At 45.0% G+C, this 16,100-nt stretch overlaps 1 protein-coding gene across 1 annotated transcript; it reads left to right on the top strand.

The window, feature by feature from the left end:
- The first annotated feature begins 9,599 nt into the window (after window positions 1–9,599).
- Window positions 9,600–15,799, top strand: amdhd2 (amidohydrolase domain containing 2). The gene is made up of 13 exons (XM_018764584.2): window positions 9,600–9,662; window positions 10,823–10,906; window positions 11,298–11,384; window positions 11,463–11,599; window positions 11,690–11,829; window positions 11,919–11,973; window positions 14,425–14,637; window positions 14,732–14,820; window positions 14,910–15,054; window positions 15,141–15,248; window positions 15,352–15,420; window positions 15,504–15,605; window positions 15,706–15,799. The coding sequence occupies exons 3-13, from the start codon at window positions 11,302–11,304 to the stop codon at window positions 15,777–15,779; spliced, it is 1,215 nt and encodes a 404-aa protein (XP_018620100.1). The 5' UTR covers window positions 9,600–9,662; window positions 10,823–10,906; window positions 11,298–11,301; the 3' UTR covers window positions 15,780–15,799.
- The last annotated feature ends 301 nt before the right edge of the window (window positions 15,800–16,100 follow it).

Below are 16,100 nucleotides of genomic sequence, written 5' to 3' on the forward strand. Positions count from 1 at the left end.
GGCCGGTGAGGTCGCGTGTCAGTTAGCGAGCATCATCCAGCTGATAAACAGCAGGTCCGACGCAATTGAGAGGCGAATCTCCGACTTGAATGAGAAGGTGGAGGCTGCTGTTACTGACCTCAGGGCTGTCGCTGTGAGAGTTTCTGACCTCGAGCAGTGCGTTGGAAGAGAAGAGCAGCCTGTCAGGTTGGTGCAGAGGAGACTGGAGGATCTTGAAAATTATATGAGACGGCGGAATTTGAAGTTGTTGGGGGTTCCGGAACTTTCCCAAGAGAATGTTCGTCAGGAGGTGCTGAAGATTTGCCAGAATGTCCTACCCAGCGAGAAGGACAAGCTTGTTGATGCTGTTGACGCGGCATTTCGCCGAGGCAAGAGCCGGCAAATGGACGGCGGCGGAAGACCCGGGGAGATCATCCTGCAGTACACGTCACGTGCGTGCAGAGATGCCGTGTGGAGGGCTGCTAAGACTTCTTCCTACCTGAAGAGCCATGGCCTGCAGTTTAAGGAGGATTTCTCTAAGAAAGATCGGGAGAAGACGCGCCGACTTTGGCCAGAGGTTCAGAAGGCCCGGGAAGCAGGGAAGACAGCCTACTTCGTAGGAGCAAGAGCTTACATTCAAGGAGAAGGCGAGATTGTTCTCGCGGGATGACTTGTTGCACTGTTTGGATATTGTTGTTTTTCTCATGTGACTTATTTAACAGTTCTGTTAGCAGGCACAGAGTATTTGCACTCTGTTGGTAGGGGCCATGATTTTTTCTATGGACCTCTGATATTTTTTTGAAGTGCTGGATAACTTTGATTTGGAATGTGTAGTTTATATTGTGGGAGATGTCACTTAATGTAACTTAGATTATTGTTGAACTTTTCTGGAAGTTTCTTTTCATATAACTTGACATGTTCTGTGGTGCTACTTATTTTACTGACCTACTTATTTCATTTTCTAGAGTATTAGACTCGATAGAGGTTAAAAGTTCTATTTTTATTTTTTTTTTGTATTTTTATGTCTTTTTCGGTTGTGTCATTAAATGCCAGGGGGTTGAGAGATAATGTGAAGCGTAAGGCCTTGTTTTTGTTTACTAAGCACTTGAAAACTGATTTTGTTTTTTTTCAGGAGACGCACTCTATTGCTAGTGATGTTAATTTTTGGAAATCACAATGGGGTGGGGATATCTGGCTGTCCCATTGGTCGGAGCACTCTGCGGGGGTTTCTTGCCTAAAAAACAATTTTGAGGGTAAGGTCCTGCACTCTGACTGTGATCTTAATGGCCATTTCATTTGTTTGGTCATAAGGTGCTATAGCGTTACTGTGATTGTGGTTACCATTTATGGATTTAACTCTAAAGCTAGGAATGATCAACTACTTAATTCGTTGGAGAAGAGACTTGTACACGGGCTGTCCAAGTATCCGGAAGCTTATTTGTTAATAGGGGGAGATTTTAATGTTGTTTTGGATGAGGCTAAGGATAGGTGGCCTCCGGGTCTTTCTTCGTGCTTGAAATCTACTTTGAAACTTCTCATGGAAAAATTTAATGTTGTTGACATATGGAGGGAGAAGTATGTGAATGATAGGCTATACACCTGGAGCAACAGAGATGGCTCTAGACAGTCGCGTATAGACTTTTGGCTTGTTTCTGAGGTGTTAGATAAAAATAGCGTTACTGTTAATATTTTGACAACTCCATTGACTGACCACAAGGCTGTTTTCATTAGCATAATTTTTTTTGCTGGAGCATCTTGCGGAAGAGGGGCTTCTTACTGGAAGCTGAACAGCACCCTGCTTAAACATGACTCAGTGAAGGCGAAGCTGAAGAGGCTTATCACCTATTACTGGGACAAAGCCCAGAGGGATGGTATGTTTAGTTGTAACTGGGAGTTTTTAAAGTTTGAAGTTGGCAAATTTTTGAGAAAATACGGCAGCTCACTAGCCAGATCTAGGCGTTTTCTGGAGGAGGGGATTGTTTCAGAGATCGCTACCCTTTCCAGTTTACCTCCTGGGAGTATATCGAATGAGGAGAGGTTAAGGTTAGCTGAGCTACAGAGCAAATTAGATGATGTGTACAAAGCAAGAGCAGAGGGGGCTTTCGTAAGGTCTCGACAGAAGTGGCTGGAGCATGGGGAGCAAATGTCTGCATATTGTTTTAAGCTTGAGAAGTCGCGAGCTGAACTTAATTCTGTTTTTCAGCTGAACGGTGGAGGTAGTGTTACCAGTAACCCAGAGGAGATTTCCAGCTTTTGTTATAATTATTACTCCACATTGTACGAATCCAAGTTTAGTGAGGGTGACTTGGCAGCCTTTTCTAAATATCTCGGCACCCTGACTTGCCTTAGTGAAGATGAAGCATTAGTATGTGACTCTCCAATTACTGTGGGTGAAATTATGGATGCCATTATATGCCTTAAAAATAATAAGTCACCAGGCAATGATGGGATCACAGCTGAATTTTATAAGCTCTTTCCTGAGTTAATTGCTTCCTTTTTGTTTGAGGTTTATTCAGAGAGCATTGCTAGGACTGCTCTTCCCGCTAGTATGATGCAAGGCGTAATCTGTTTAATTCCTAAGCCTAAAAAAGACTTGCTCTTTCTTGACAATTGGAGACCAATTAGCTTACTTAACAATGATTATAAAATTTTTGCCACAGTATTTGCCAGAAGATTTAAGCAAGTGTTAGATTCAGTTATTGAGGAAAATCAGTTTGGGTTTATTAGTAAGAGGCATATTTTCAATAATATAAGATTGGTCCTAGACCTCATTGATTATTCTGATTTTGTTGCTGATGAGAGCTTTATATTGTTTTTGGATTTCTACAAGTCTTTTGATACTGTTGAGCACCCCTTTATTTTTTATTGCTTACGTAGTTTTGGGTTCGGTAATTACTTTTGTAGCGCGACGAAAGCCCTCTATACGAATGGTAACAGCTCTGTGAAGTTGAGTCATGGCACCTCTCAAAGGTTCGCACTTAAAAGAGGTATTAGGCAGGGGTGCCCAGTTTCTGTGTACCTCTTCCTTCTGGTCGCTCAAGTCTTTTGTCATTTTATTAGGTTAAGTAGTTTGGAGGGTATCTCTATTGCAGGGAGAAGTCTTATTATAAGTCAGTTTGCAGATGATACAGCTTTGTTCTTGAGAGATGTTTCGCAGGTGCAACCTGCTGTTGAGTCGATTGAAGTGTTTTCTAAGGTTTGGGTTTGTGCCTTAACCTTAAAAAATGTGAACTGCTTGCTTTGAAGGATTGTCCTGTAACATCAATTAGTGGCATCCCTGTTAAAGAAAAGGTGAATTATTTAGGGATTCGGATAACTAAGGATCCACTGGACAGAATTGCTTTTAACTTCTACCCCATGATTGAGAAGACAAGGACCAGATTCAATCTTTGGTTGCAGAGGGACTTGTCTTTAAAAGGGCGGGTTCTTCTGTCTAAAGCAGAAGGTATTTCTAGGCTCACTTACGTTGCCTCTTCGGTACATTTAGACAGCAAAACTGCTAAAACAATAGACCGGATGCTCTTCGATTTCTTATGGAGAAATCGTGTCCACTATATCCGGAAGTCTGTGGTTGTCAACTCATGTAAGAACGGTGGGCTTGATTTCTTGGACTTTGCAGTTTGAATAAGACTCTTAAAATTAACTGGATGAGGTAATTTCTGAGACATGATGCCTCCATCTGGAATTTCATTTCGAAGTTTGTTTTTGACCAACTCGGCAGTCTCTCCTTCCTTCTGATGTGCAATTATAACATAGAGAAGTTACTTGTTAAATTGTCAGCCTTTCGCAAACAGGCGCTGTTGGCTTGGAAACTAATTTACAAGCACAACTTTTCTCCACACCGGTACTATATTTGGAACAATGGTGAGATCCTGTATAAGGGTAGGAGTATCTTTTTAAGGAGTTGGTTTGAGAGAAATATCCTTCTAGTGGGCCAGCTGATGACCTCACGAGGAGTTCTCATGAGTTACACTGACTTTATATCATGTTTTGGATTTCATGTCACAAGGGAAGAGTTTGGCCTGGTAATGCGGGCTATTCCTAATGGTTCTGTGACTCTGCTTGGAGGTGTCTCTTACCCTGCTGTTGTTTCTGTAGTGAACCCAGTTGATACACCATGTGGAAGGATCTGTTTTTCGCAGTCTCTCAGAAATAATAACAGAGCGGTTCGGTCTTTGTTTCAGAATGAAGTTGCCACCTTACCTTATGTCACTGCTTATTGGAACTCCTTTGTTGACAAGGTCCCATGGGAGAAAGTTTGGCTGTTGACTCACAAATATTTCTTAACCAACAAGGTTAGGGAAATCTGTTTCAGGATTATACACAAATTCTATCCTGTCAAGCATTTTCTTAGAAAATTCAAGGATGGGACTGATGTAAATTGTTCTTTTTGTAGCCTTCGCCCAGAGACGGTGCCTGACCTCTTTTGGCACTGCCGTTATACCAAACAGCTATGGAGAGATGTCTCAAAATTTTTTATTGATAAACTGTGTAAGGATTTTGCTTTGTATTATGAATGTGTACTGTTTGGGTTCTTCCGTTTTGATAAGCACACAGAGAAACAGGCTTACATCATTAATTTATTAATCATTTTGGCTAAATGTCATATACACAGGTCAAAATTTGCTAATAAAAAGCCTATATTTTCTGTTTTTCTTGAAGTTAAGCAGTACATTGACACTGTCAAGGAATGTGAATAAGAAGGCTATTAAGACTGTTTCTTCTTGTGATATTTTTAAGGTCTTGATGTAATATTTGGTTATTGGAGTGTTTTATAATTTCCTTTTTTTTTCTTTTTTTTTAAAAAAAAAAAAAAAAAAATTTCCCCCTGGCTAGGTTGACTGTTCTGAATTAATGTTCTGGTATTGTGTGTGATTTTTCATAATTAAAAAAAAAAAAAAAAAAAAATGTCTGTATGATGAGTCTTTTCTCCCCTCGGGGTTTGCTATAGGCTGGACTCTGTACATGCGCACTAGAGTGCATCAGCCAGTCTACTTGTAAGTTATACACGTGACGTGCGGCATCCAATAAAGATTTTGAAGGTGTTGCTAATTTTCGAATCATAATGTCTTTATTCTATATAGAATAGTTAAAAGAAACTTAAAAAAAATGTATAATATATGAGTTATAGCTCTAAAGCAAAGATATTTACAATAAATGTCAGCATTTAAAAAACAATAAAATAACTAGAGAATCTTTCCAGGGCCAGCATGGTGTCGCAGCGGGTAGCGCTGCCTCTCCACAGTGCCTGAGCTGTTTGGCTGTATGTTCACAGCCTGTGTAGAGTTTGCATGTTCTCCCTGTGCTAAAGGCATGCGCTCCAGGTCAATGGATCACTGTATCGGTAGTGTATGTGTGAATGTGTGTGGCTATCCTTCAATGGACTGACATTCTGTCCAAGGTGTACCCCCAGCCTTGCACTTAGTGATTCTGGGATAGGTTTCAGGCCACCATGACCCTGACCAGGACAAGCGGTTAACAGAAGTGAGTGGGCAACAGAATCTGTCCATTATTAATAACTACTTATCCACTGAAGGGACACAGTGGTCCAGAGCCTAAGATGTGTGACAGGGTACAATCTGCACAGGATGACAGAGAATCGCAAGGCAATCACATACATACTTGTTCACCCCTTCTATGAGTCATTTAGAGTCCCCAGTTGAAACGCATGTCTTTTGACTGTGGGAGGAAACCAAAGCACCTGGACAAATCGTACATTAATGTGGGGAGAACATGCGAACTGAGTACATTGAGCCAGGAGTTGTGAGGCACCAGTGCTGCCCTCTGTGCCACCCAAGAACAGCAAGACGAAAAGAGAAAATGATAGTAAAATGAATGATGTGAGACAAATATATTATGTATAAGCACTTTTGAACATGTTGGTCATAAGCTTGGATGTGAAGATGTGTGGTGTGCTCATAATCCAAGCTGGTCTCTAATTAGATTTTTTTTCTGTGGTTAATGGATAAGGCAGGAATTTAGCATTTTGCATCTTTGCATTTTTTCCCATTTGAATTAATGGTCATGAGTTCATTTTATGGGGGTGCGGTGGCGCAGTGGGTTGGACCACAGTCCTGCTCTCCGGTGGGTCTGGGGTTCGAGTCCCGCTTGGGGTGCCTTGCGACGGACTGGCGTCCCGTCCTGGGTGTGTCCCCTCCCCCTCCGGCCTTACGCCCTGTGTTGCCGGGTAGGCTCCGGTTCCCCCCGTGACCCCGTATGGGACAAGCGGCTCTGAAAATGTGTGTGTGTGTGTGTGTGTGGAAACCAACCGGGGGGTGCGGTGACGCAGTGGGTTGGAGCAGGTCCTGCTTTCCAGTGGGTCCGGGGTTTGAGTCCCGCGCGGGGTGCCTTGCCATGGACTGGCGTCCCGTCCTGGGTGTGTCCCCTCCCCCTCCGGTCTTACTCCCTGCGTTGCCGGGTAGGCTCCGGTTCCTCGTGGGACAAGCGCTGCGGAAAATCATGTGTGTCTGTTACCGGTCCTACGCTTGATCTTGTCATAATCTACGCCCTAGATGTTCGTGATCATGTTGACATGATTATTCCTTGAAACGAGCCATTTTTGATCATCATTTGTTAACCTTTAATCTATCCTTGCCCGTGTCGTCGGACAATACTAGTAAGACCAAAATCGTGCGGCATATTGATGACACTACTACTGCTAAAATTATTAATCATTATTAATGATGAATTTATCATGTCGTTTTACAATAATAAATTAGTGAATATCCACAAATCCACAGTGTCCTCTACTCTAGTTCGGTTTTAGCAAACATAAGCGCTTCTGACGATGATATTAGTTGTTCGCACCATCTCAGCAGCAGCTTCGTTCGACGTAATAACTGTAGAAGAAATTACCGTGCTAATTCGTTCTATGAAAGGTACAACCTGTCCTTTAGACCCAATCAATCAATCCCACTAATCACTGAAAGCAGCAGTTTCCGTGCTTGCAGAACCTAATGCTAATATTGCTAATACGGTAATACGTCCTTACTAAATGGCTGTGTTCCAAAAGCCCTATGGCTTAGTTAAAATCGCCGTTTTAGACCCTACCACTAAAGAAATCGGATCTGGACTGTAATAATAACCCATGTAATTATTATAGACCGATCTCCAATCTACCGTTTTTATCCAAAATTCTAGAAAAAGTCGTAGCTTCCCAAATTGTAAAATATCTTAATCATCATAATATATTTGAAAAATTTCAGTCTGGTTTCCGCACTTGTCACACTCACAGCACTGAAACAGCACTCACACGTGCTGTTATGATATTCTCATTTCTTCTGATGCTGCTGGTCATGTCTCTATTCTAGTCTTATGTTACTTGGCTTGAGTGCTGCGTTTGATACTGTTGACCATAGTATCCTACTGAGTAGACTCGGAAACCTGGTTGGACTAAGAGGTACCGTTCTGAAGTGGTTTGAATCGTATTTAGCTCACGGTGCGTGAACAATTTGTATTGAAATCTGACGGCTGCCCCCCCTCCATCTCTACTACGGTTCAGTATGGTGTGCCGCAGGGCTCCGTGTTGGGTCCGTTACTTTTCTCACTTTATATGTTATCACTGGGTGATATTATTCGCAAGCACAATGTTAATTTCCATTCGTATGCAGATGACACACAGCTTTATGTATCGTTCAAGCCTGATGATCCATCACATGTGGTGTCGTTAGCTAATTGTTTTACCAGTATAAAATTATGGATGAGTAATAATTCTTTATCTTTAAATGGCAGTAAAACAGAGATACTTGTGGTGGGTGGTGATGCTAAAACTCTCAACATAATCACGCCAATCTTTACAACAAATGGTATTACCTTCAAGTGTACAGATTGTGTCAAGGATTTGGGTGTCCTGCTGGATGGAAAGCTGTCATTTGTTTCGCAAGTAAATGCTTTAACTAAGTCGTGCTTCCTTCAGTTAAGAAACATAGCTAAAATGCAGCGATTCCTTTGCAGACGGGATTCTGAGAAACTGGTTCATGCTTTTGTTTCCAGCAGGCTGGATTACTGTAATGCTTTATTGTCGGGTTGTCCGTACCAGACTGTATCCAGGCTACAGTTGGTACAAAATGCTGCTGCGAGAACTGTCACTAGAAGAAGAATGTTTGACCATATTACACCGGTACTTAAATCGTTGCATTGGCTCCTTGTCGCTTATAGAGTTTATTATAAAATCCTACTTTTTACCTATAAGGCAGTACATGGCATTGCTCCAGTTAACCTTTGTGAGATCATTGATTCTTATATCCCAGGACGAAATCTTCATTCGTTGGATGCGGGTTACCTTAAAGTACCTGTGATCAATAAGACCTCAGTAGGAGGTTGTGCCTTTAGTTATAGAGCACCTAAACTGTGGAATAGTCTACCAGTTACTGTCAGAAATGCCCCGTCTGTTTCCGTTTTCAAATCCCGACTAAAGACTTACATGTTTACTTAGGCATTCCACCTCGTAATGTAATTCGACCTGCTTTGGTTATTTATTTTATCACCTTTACAAAAATGCATTTTAAAGTTACTTAAGTAACAAATTACTAACTGTCTCCTATCTTCTCGTTGAGCAATACCTCGCTAGATAAGATCTGAGGAGGCTGGCCAGTGATGACAGACGAATCCCGTGCTGACAGAGGATGATGTCCGTCTGCCGTGACAATTGAGACGTTCCATGCCGAGCTGGGGATCCAAGATGCCATTTACCAACATTATCATTATTACTTGTTACACACAAATTGTTACTTTCTAGAATGCCCAGGAGGGGTGGGCAACCACTGGCCCGTGGACCCCCAGAGGTTTTTTTTCTCCCTCAACCTTCAGTTGGGAGTTTTTGTTCCTTTCCCCGGTGGCCAGTAGGTATACTTATAGCTCTATAATAAGTTCTTCATTAGGGTAGCCATTAGTCGACTGTCTTCTTTGTTTGTATCTGTTTTTCTTGCTTTATGCCTGTTTTAAAGCGCTGTGTCACTGCGTGAGAAGAGTGCTCTATAAAAAAAAGAATAAATAAAATAAATAGACGTACAGAGAAACACACACACACACATTTTCAGAACCGCTTGTCCCATACGGGGTCACGGGGAGCCAGAGCCTAACCCGGCAACTCGGGGCGCAAGGCCGGAGGGGGAGGGGATACACCCAGGATGGGACGCCAGTCCGCCGCAAGGCACCCCAAGCAGGACTCGAACCCCAGACCCACCAGAGAGCAGGACCATGGTCCAACCCACTGCGCCACCGCACCCTCCTAATTTATTAATCATTTTGGCTAAATATCATATACACACTTGAAAATTTGCTAATAAAAAAAAACCTATATTTTCAGTTTTTTTTTTTAAAGAAGTTAAGCAGTACATAAACACTATCGAGGAGTGTGATAATAATTAGGCCGTTAAGACTGTTTATTATTATTGTAATATTTTTAAGGTCTTGATGTCTGGTTATTGGAGTGTTTTTTTTTCCTCCTGGCTAGGTTAACTGAGTTAACGTTCTTGTTATGTATGTGATTTGTTCAATAAAAAAAAGGTTTCAGCGTAACGTGGGTCGCACAAGTGCTTCTTTCACACGGCAACCGCGACCGAACCGACGGCCTGACTGACAGTCTTGTCATGTGACTTCCTCGCGTCACATGACCTGCTCGCGTCACGTGTCCCGCTTGCGACAGGCGCGTGCGATTGTGCGGGGTTCGGCGCGACGTCGTGGTGAGTGTCGTCCTTTGGTTTACCTCAACATTTATATTTTATAAACATTTACCTCAGCATTTCAACGAACATTACATTACTGTTAATTTAACGGACGCTTTCCTCCTCCTTGGACCGGCTGGACCAAAAAAGCAACGAGCGTCGTATCCGAGAACAACATCGACAAGTAGTAAAACTGAACTTCAAGACAGACTTGCATCCAGACACGTGATTCTAGTACAGTCCCGTTTGTACTTTGTCGCGTTAGTACCAGAAACCAGTGTAAATGACCCGAGTACGGCGCTACCTAAAGCCCGTCATTTAATACTTGTTAATTAAAATGACCCATGTTTACACGTTCATTCATTCATTGTGTGTGAAAAGAGCGTGAAAAATTGTGAGTTGAGACCTTCTTCTTAAATGTAGAGCGAGATTCAACAGTTCTTACTTACTTAGTGACAAGCGAGCAACTGAGTTCCACTCCTAGTTTGGTCCATGGACCTTTGTCCATGGGGACCGATGGGACCACGAAGCAGAGAGAGGTGGAGGAGCGTAGCGCTCTGGTGAGGGTGTAGCACATGATCAGGTCTTGTAGATACCATGGAGCAGATCCGGTGATTGTTTTGTGGACCGTAACCGTAATGTTGAACTGGTAGGTACAGGAAGAGAATGGAGAGAGAGGATGGGGGGGGGGGGGCAGAGACATGATTCTAAATTGCACTCTGTGGACTCTGACTCGGAACATCACGTCATAGTAATAAACCATAAAATGGGACGAGTAGTGTTAACTGTTATGCAGTCTGGAAGCGTACCATAAACAGACTGTATTACAGATGAATCGCGCTGAAAAGCCGAGCAGAGGTCAAAGTCGCATGGTACAGGGCGGCACGGTGGCGCAGCGGGTAGCGCGGCTATCTCACGGTGCCTGGAGTCAGGTTCCAATCAGGCTTGTGTTTTCCGCAGTCGGTGACACTGATTTGTCCACCGTGTGTGTCTGTGTGCCTGCGCACCCCAGTTACCGCGGTGTCTCTAACACTTTGTCTCTTTGGAAAAAGGTGTACTAAATATTGACAGTGTAAATGTAGTTAATCAAAGTGTCTCTCTTTGGAAAGAAACATCTGCTGGAGAAATGAAAGTCAGTGAACATGTAGAACTCCAGACTGGAGGTTTTTTTCTTCCAGATTAAACCGCGTATGGGACATTGGTTCCAACATTTCGCTTCTCTTGCTGGAAGCATCGTCAGAGTGTGACCACATCTTGTACAGGTTAGTTGACTCTAACTGCGGAAGCCTACGGATTTTGATTTGTAGAACTCCAGACAGAAAAGTTTTCTTCTCATGTTTCCTCTTTGTCACATTAGTTTCCAAACTGTAATGTTTCATATTTCTCAGTATTCTCTTCTCGTCTCGCATTACTAATATTTCATACCTCAGCTTGATGCCATAGTTTGGACATTTGGTGGAAAAGACTCCAGGTCCCCAGGAACATTTTCTTTATTGTGGTTTAAACATGTTTGATACCTTGGCTTGTGTTGTGTGATGAGCGCGCACACTAATGGGCCGTCGCCCTCGTTACGCACCGTGCCTCCTGTGGTGTGTGTTTCACTCTTAACTTGTGGTGATCCCTTTTACTCATGTGGTTTGCTCTCTTCCGAAGGATCATGCCCTCGAACAAGTCTGTGTCGGATGCGCCCATCACTCAGTTCATCAACTGCAGGATCCTGAGGGACCACCGGCTGCAGAGGTGTGTGTATGAACACCCACCCCCTCCCCTCGTTCCCCCTTCCTAAGTCGCTTGCATTGCTGTGTGTGTGTGTCTCAGGGATGACCTGTGGGTTCGAGAAGGGAAGATCTTGAACCCAGAGAAGCTCTTTTTTGACGAGGAGGGCTTTGCGGACCTCCAAGTGGACTGTGGTGATGGGATTCTTGCCCCCGGCTTCATTGACGTCCAGATCAATGGTGAGTGCTAGGTGCCTCTGGGTGGGGTGGGGGGTAACCACTGTCCTCGACTGCCTCTGACAGCTCGATTGTCTCCGCTCACCTGTGCAGGAGGCTACGGGGTCGATTTCTCCCAGGCAGCTGATGACATTAGCGGGGGTATGGCTCTGGTGGCAAAAAAAATCCTGGAGCACGGGGTGACATCGTTCTGCCCTACCCTGGTGACGTCCCCGCCACACATCTACCACAAGGTCCGCGCCACGCAAACACCCTAGCTCGGAGCACTCAGCATGGGAGCCTTCTTATGGCAGCCAGTGACCGCGTGCTTGTATCGGTGCAGGTTCTTCCGCAGGTCAGCGTTGATGATGGCGGGCCGGGTGGAGCAGGGGTCCTGGGTAAGTGATGTGAAGTCGAGTGACGTAGCTACTCATTTTCCTCTTCGATGCTCAACAGAGAGAGGCGATCGACAAGTTGCAGTGATAACGAAACATGATATGCGTTTCCATTTATGACACTTTTGTATAAAGGGACCTACAGTGTTAGTCTACCTACAACTATTTACCCATTACCTGGGTAATTTTACTTGAGCAATTTAGGGCAAGTACCTTCCTCAAGGGTACTACAGCTGGAGGTGGGTTCGAACCTGCCATCTCTGGATCCAAAGGCAGGAGCTCTAATCACTGCACTAGCAGTTGGCCCTTAGGGTTAGTGAACACAGCTGGGGCGAGAGGCCTGTTTGGAACTCAATTTGTTAATAAATACAACCACCACGTCACAGTTGCATTTACATTTATTAATTTAGCAGACGCTTTTCTCCAAAATGACGTACAGCTCATAGAAAATACCATTTGTACATTACATTATGAGAAAGAGAAACATAGTTGCAGACATGTGATTTTTAAGTACAGTTTTTCTTTCCACCCATATGCACCAACATTCACACGAGTAGTTGCATAAAACCCAGAACAGACGATTCCTAATCACTTCCCTATTAATTTTTTTAATATACACAAATATTTACGTAGGTTACAGGAGTAGCTGCGTAAAGGTTTATCCGGGGATGATGGATAGAGTTTCAGCAGTTCTGAGTGAGAGGAGGTCGTTTCACCGCAACGGAGCCAGAACCGAGAACCTCCGCGCTTTACCTTTCTTGCATGGGACCACCGAGCAGGCAGATGTGGAAGAGCGTAGCGGTTTGGTTAGGGTGTAGCAGTTGATCAAGTCTTGTGGATATCAGGGAGCAGTTCTTCTGATGCATTTGTAGGCCGTAACTAGGGTCTTAAATTTAATCCGGGCGACTATGGGAAGCCGGTGCAGAGAAACGAGTAGAGGAGATACAAGGGAATGCTTTGGCAAGTCAAACGCACATCGGGCAGCAGCAGCGTTCTGTATCGGCTATAGAGATTTGATGGCGGTAGCCGGAAGGCCAGACAGGAGAGAGTTGCAGTGTTCAGATGGGATGTCACTGTGTCTTGGACAAGTAGTTAGGCAGTTAGTTGAAGTGTAGTCATAAGATGGACCTCGATTTACTCTGTTTGGTAAGATATGTTTAAAAAAAAAAAAAAAAGCTGGAATGAACTAATTTTACAGTAAGATTTTAATTTATTTATTCAATTTTTGTGTACTGCTCATCGTGTGCAAGGTCTCAGTCTTGCGGAGATTATCTGGGAAGCACAAGGTGTGAGGTAGGTAATCCCATAGGTGGGACTCCTGTCTCCTGCTGCATTATCTTCTGTTAACTTATAACAGCAATGAACTTATCTACTTAAATTTATTTAAGACAAGTGGGCAAACAGTTGACTGCATATTAAATTATTAGTCTCCATGCAGTTACTAAAGCTGTGAGTAATCCTACAGAGGAAAGAAACAAAAAACCCAAATGAAAAAGAAAAGAAAGAAAAACCTCTGGGGGTCCAAGAGCCAGTGGCTGCCCACCCCTCCTGGGTATTCTAGAATAAAAAAGACTTTTAAGTCAATTTACAACTAATAATAACATTGTAGATGTGTTAACTTGGTATCCCAGTTCACACAGGTACATCTTGTCCAACATGGCAGGTGGTCATCAGCTTTAGACAACATGGGGTGCTATCACGGCTGATCAGCCTCCTCAGATCTTATCATAGAGAAGCAGTGCTTAACAGGAAAGAAATGGTTAGTCAATGATGATTTAAAGAGATTAGACAGGTTAATACAGGTGAATAAAAGCACAGCCAACAAGAATTTCCCTTATTGATATTGCGTGTGTGAAAATGTAAGTTTTAAACCTGGATTTAAAGGATGAGACAGATGGGGCATTCCAAACAGTACCTGGTAGATTATTCCATAGTTCAGGTGCTCTATAACTAAAGGCTCGTCCTCAGCATTTTGTACCGACCGTAGCCTGGATACAGTCTGGTACGGACAACCCGGTAATAAAGCATTGCAGTAGGTCCAGCCTGCTTGAAACAAAAGCATGAACCAGTTTCTCAGCATCCTGCCTACATAAGAATCGCTTTAATTTCGCTGTTTCTCAACTGATGGAAGCACGACCTCGTCAGTGTAGTAACGTGACACACAGATGACGGGTTTCCGTCCAACAGAACACCCAAGTCTTTAACACATTCTGTGTTAAGGTTAACTGAACTGTTTATGGAAATGCAGTTGACTTTCACCTCGCAGAAAACCAGTTTTTGTCAATGGAGAAGAGATGAAAGTTCTGTTAAAAATAAGCTGAAGGACATGTGTCTCTGAAAATTTGAAACTCCGGTGTTTGTACCAGAAGGACCCAGAGCATGAAACGAATGCACAAAGGCTGCTGCGGTGGTGGTAACTGGTAAATGAATAATGATGGCAATCTTTGTGGGCAGGGGTTCACCTGGAGGGCCCCTTCATCAGCAGGGAGAAGAGGGGGGCGCATCCTGAGCGCTATCTGTGCAGCCTTGCAGGGGGTGGCCTGAAGGACCTGCTCGAGGTCTACGGCAGCCTGGACAACGTGGCCATCGTCACGCTGGCGCCAGAGATACCTGGCAGCCTGGAGGTGGTCCGGCAGCTCAAGGAGCGAGGCATCACCGTGTCCCTAGGTGGGCCGTAAGGGTGGGCACGGTGCAGAGTGGGGGAGAGGGGATGGGGTGCAAGGACTCCACCCACTGAGATGCTGTCGCTCTTGTCACGCAGGGCACTCGGTGGCTGACCTTTCCCAGGCAGAGCAAGCGGTGCAGCATGGTGCCACCTTCATCACCCACCTGTTCAATGCCATGCTGCCCGTGAGTGTCTCCTCTGGACTTGGCTGGGGGTGTCCCTTGAGTTCCTGTGGCAATGGCATCAGGCTCACGTGTGTCCTTTGTGGCTTTAGTTTCACCACCGGGATCCAGGCATCGTGGGCCTCCTGACCAGCGACCAGGTTCCTGAAAATCGTACCATCTTCTACGGGATGATAGCTGATGGCATCCACACGAACCCAGCAGCCCTGCGCATTGCACACCGCGCCCACCCTGCAGGTGAAGAGTTTGCATGCCCAGCCCGTGTTGGGGCCCTGGCGGTATGGTATGGCAGCGGCGCTTAGTGACAGCACCTCACGTTGCAGGACTGGTGCTGGTGACAGATGCCATCACAGCCATGGGACTGCCGCCTGGTCGCCACACCCTGGGTCAGCAGGACATTGAGATCGAAGGCCTCCATGCCTACGTGGCAGGTGGGTCTTCTCACGAGCCCCTTGTAGAAGTCCTGCTGCCGGGTGTTTGTGTGAAGTGGAGGTGAGTCCGCATGGTGCTGTGACCACACCTCTTTCTATTCAGGAACGAAGACGCTCAGTGGTAGCATTGCCACCATGGACATGTGTGTGAGACACTTCCAGCAGGCGTCAGGTGCGTATGCTGTGGCACTCAGTCAGACCGTTTCAGTCCCATCTGGGCCTTGTGTGCCCTGTGTGACCTTTGCCCCTGTCCAGGCTGTTCTCTGGAGGCTGCCCTGGAGGCTGCCTCACTGCACCCTGCCCAGCTGCTGGGGATTAGCCACCGCAAGGGTACTCTCAACTACGGAACGGACGCAGGTGAGTAGTCCCGGGAGGGCGTGGCAGCACTTACGGCTGCAAACGCAAGGCATGATGGGACAGAACATGTTTCCTCACTCCGATGTCTGTTCCTCTGCAGACTTTGTGCTGCTGGATGATGAGCTCAGCGTTAGAGCCACGTACATCGCTGGACACCAGGTGTGGAGGAAGTGAGAGCCGTGATGGCGGTGCGCTGAGCCGCCCGCTGGGGGTCCGCACTCTTCAGGGGGGCGTGGACCGGACAACCTCGTGGGACCGCTACGCTCTTCCGTCTTACAGGGACACTACTGAGCGCATGAGATGTCGCTGATGGCTCGAGACACCTCTGAACATGAGTTTCTCTGCTAACTGCTGAGAGGAATGTGACCACACTGTATGTTTCCATGTTTGTTTGGGTCAGGGGTTTCGCCACGATGATCACAGAGGTGATCCTGATGTACTGTTTCAGCTTATCAAATTCTAGAAATCCTTGCATCTTCCTCCGGGAGCGAGGGG

This window comes from Scleropages formosus, chromosome 8 (assembly GCF_900964775.1).
Source record: "Scleropages formosus chromosome 8, fSclFor1.1, whole genome shotgun sequence".
NCBI lineage: Eukaryota > Metazoa > Chordata > Actinopteri > Osteoglossiformes > Osteoglossidae > Scleropages > Scleropages formosus.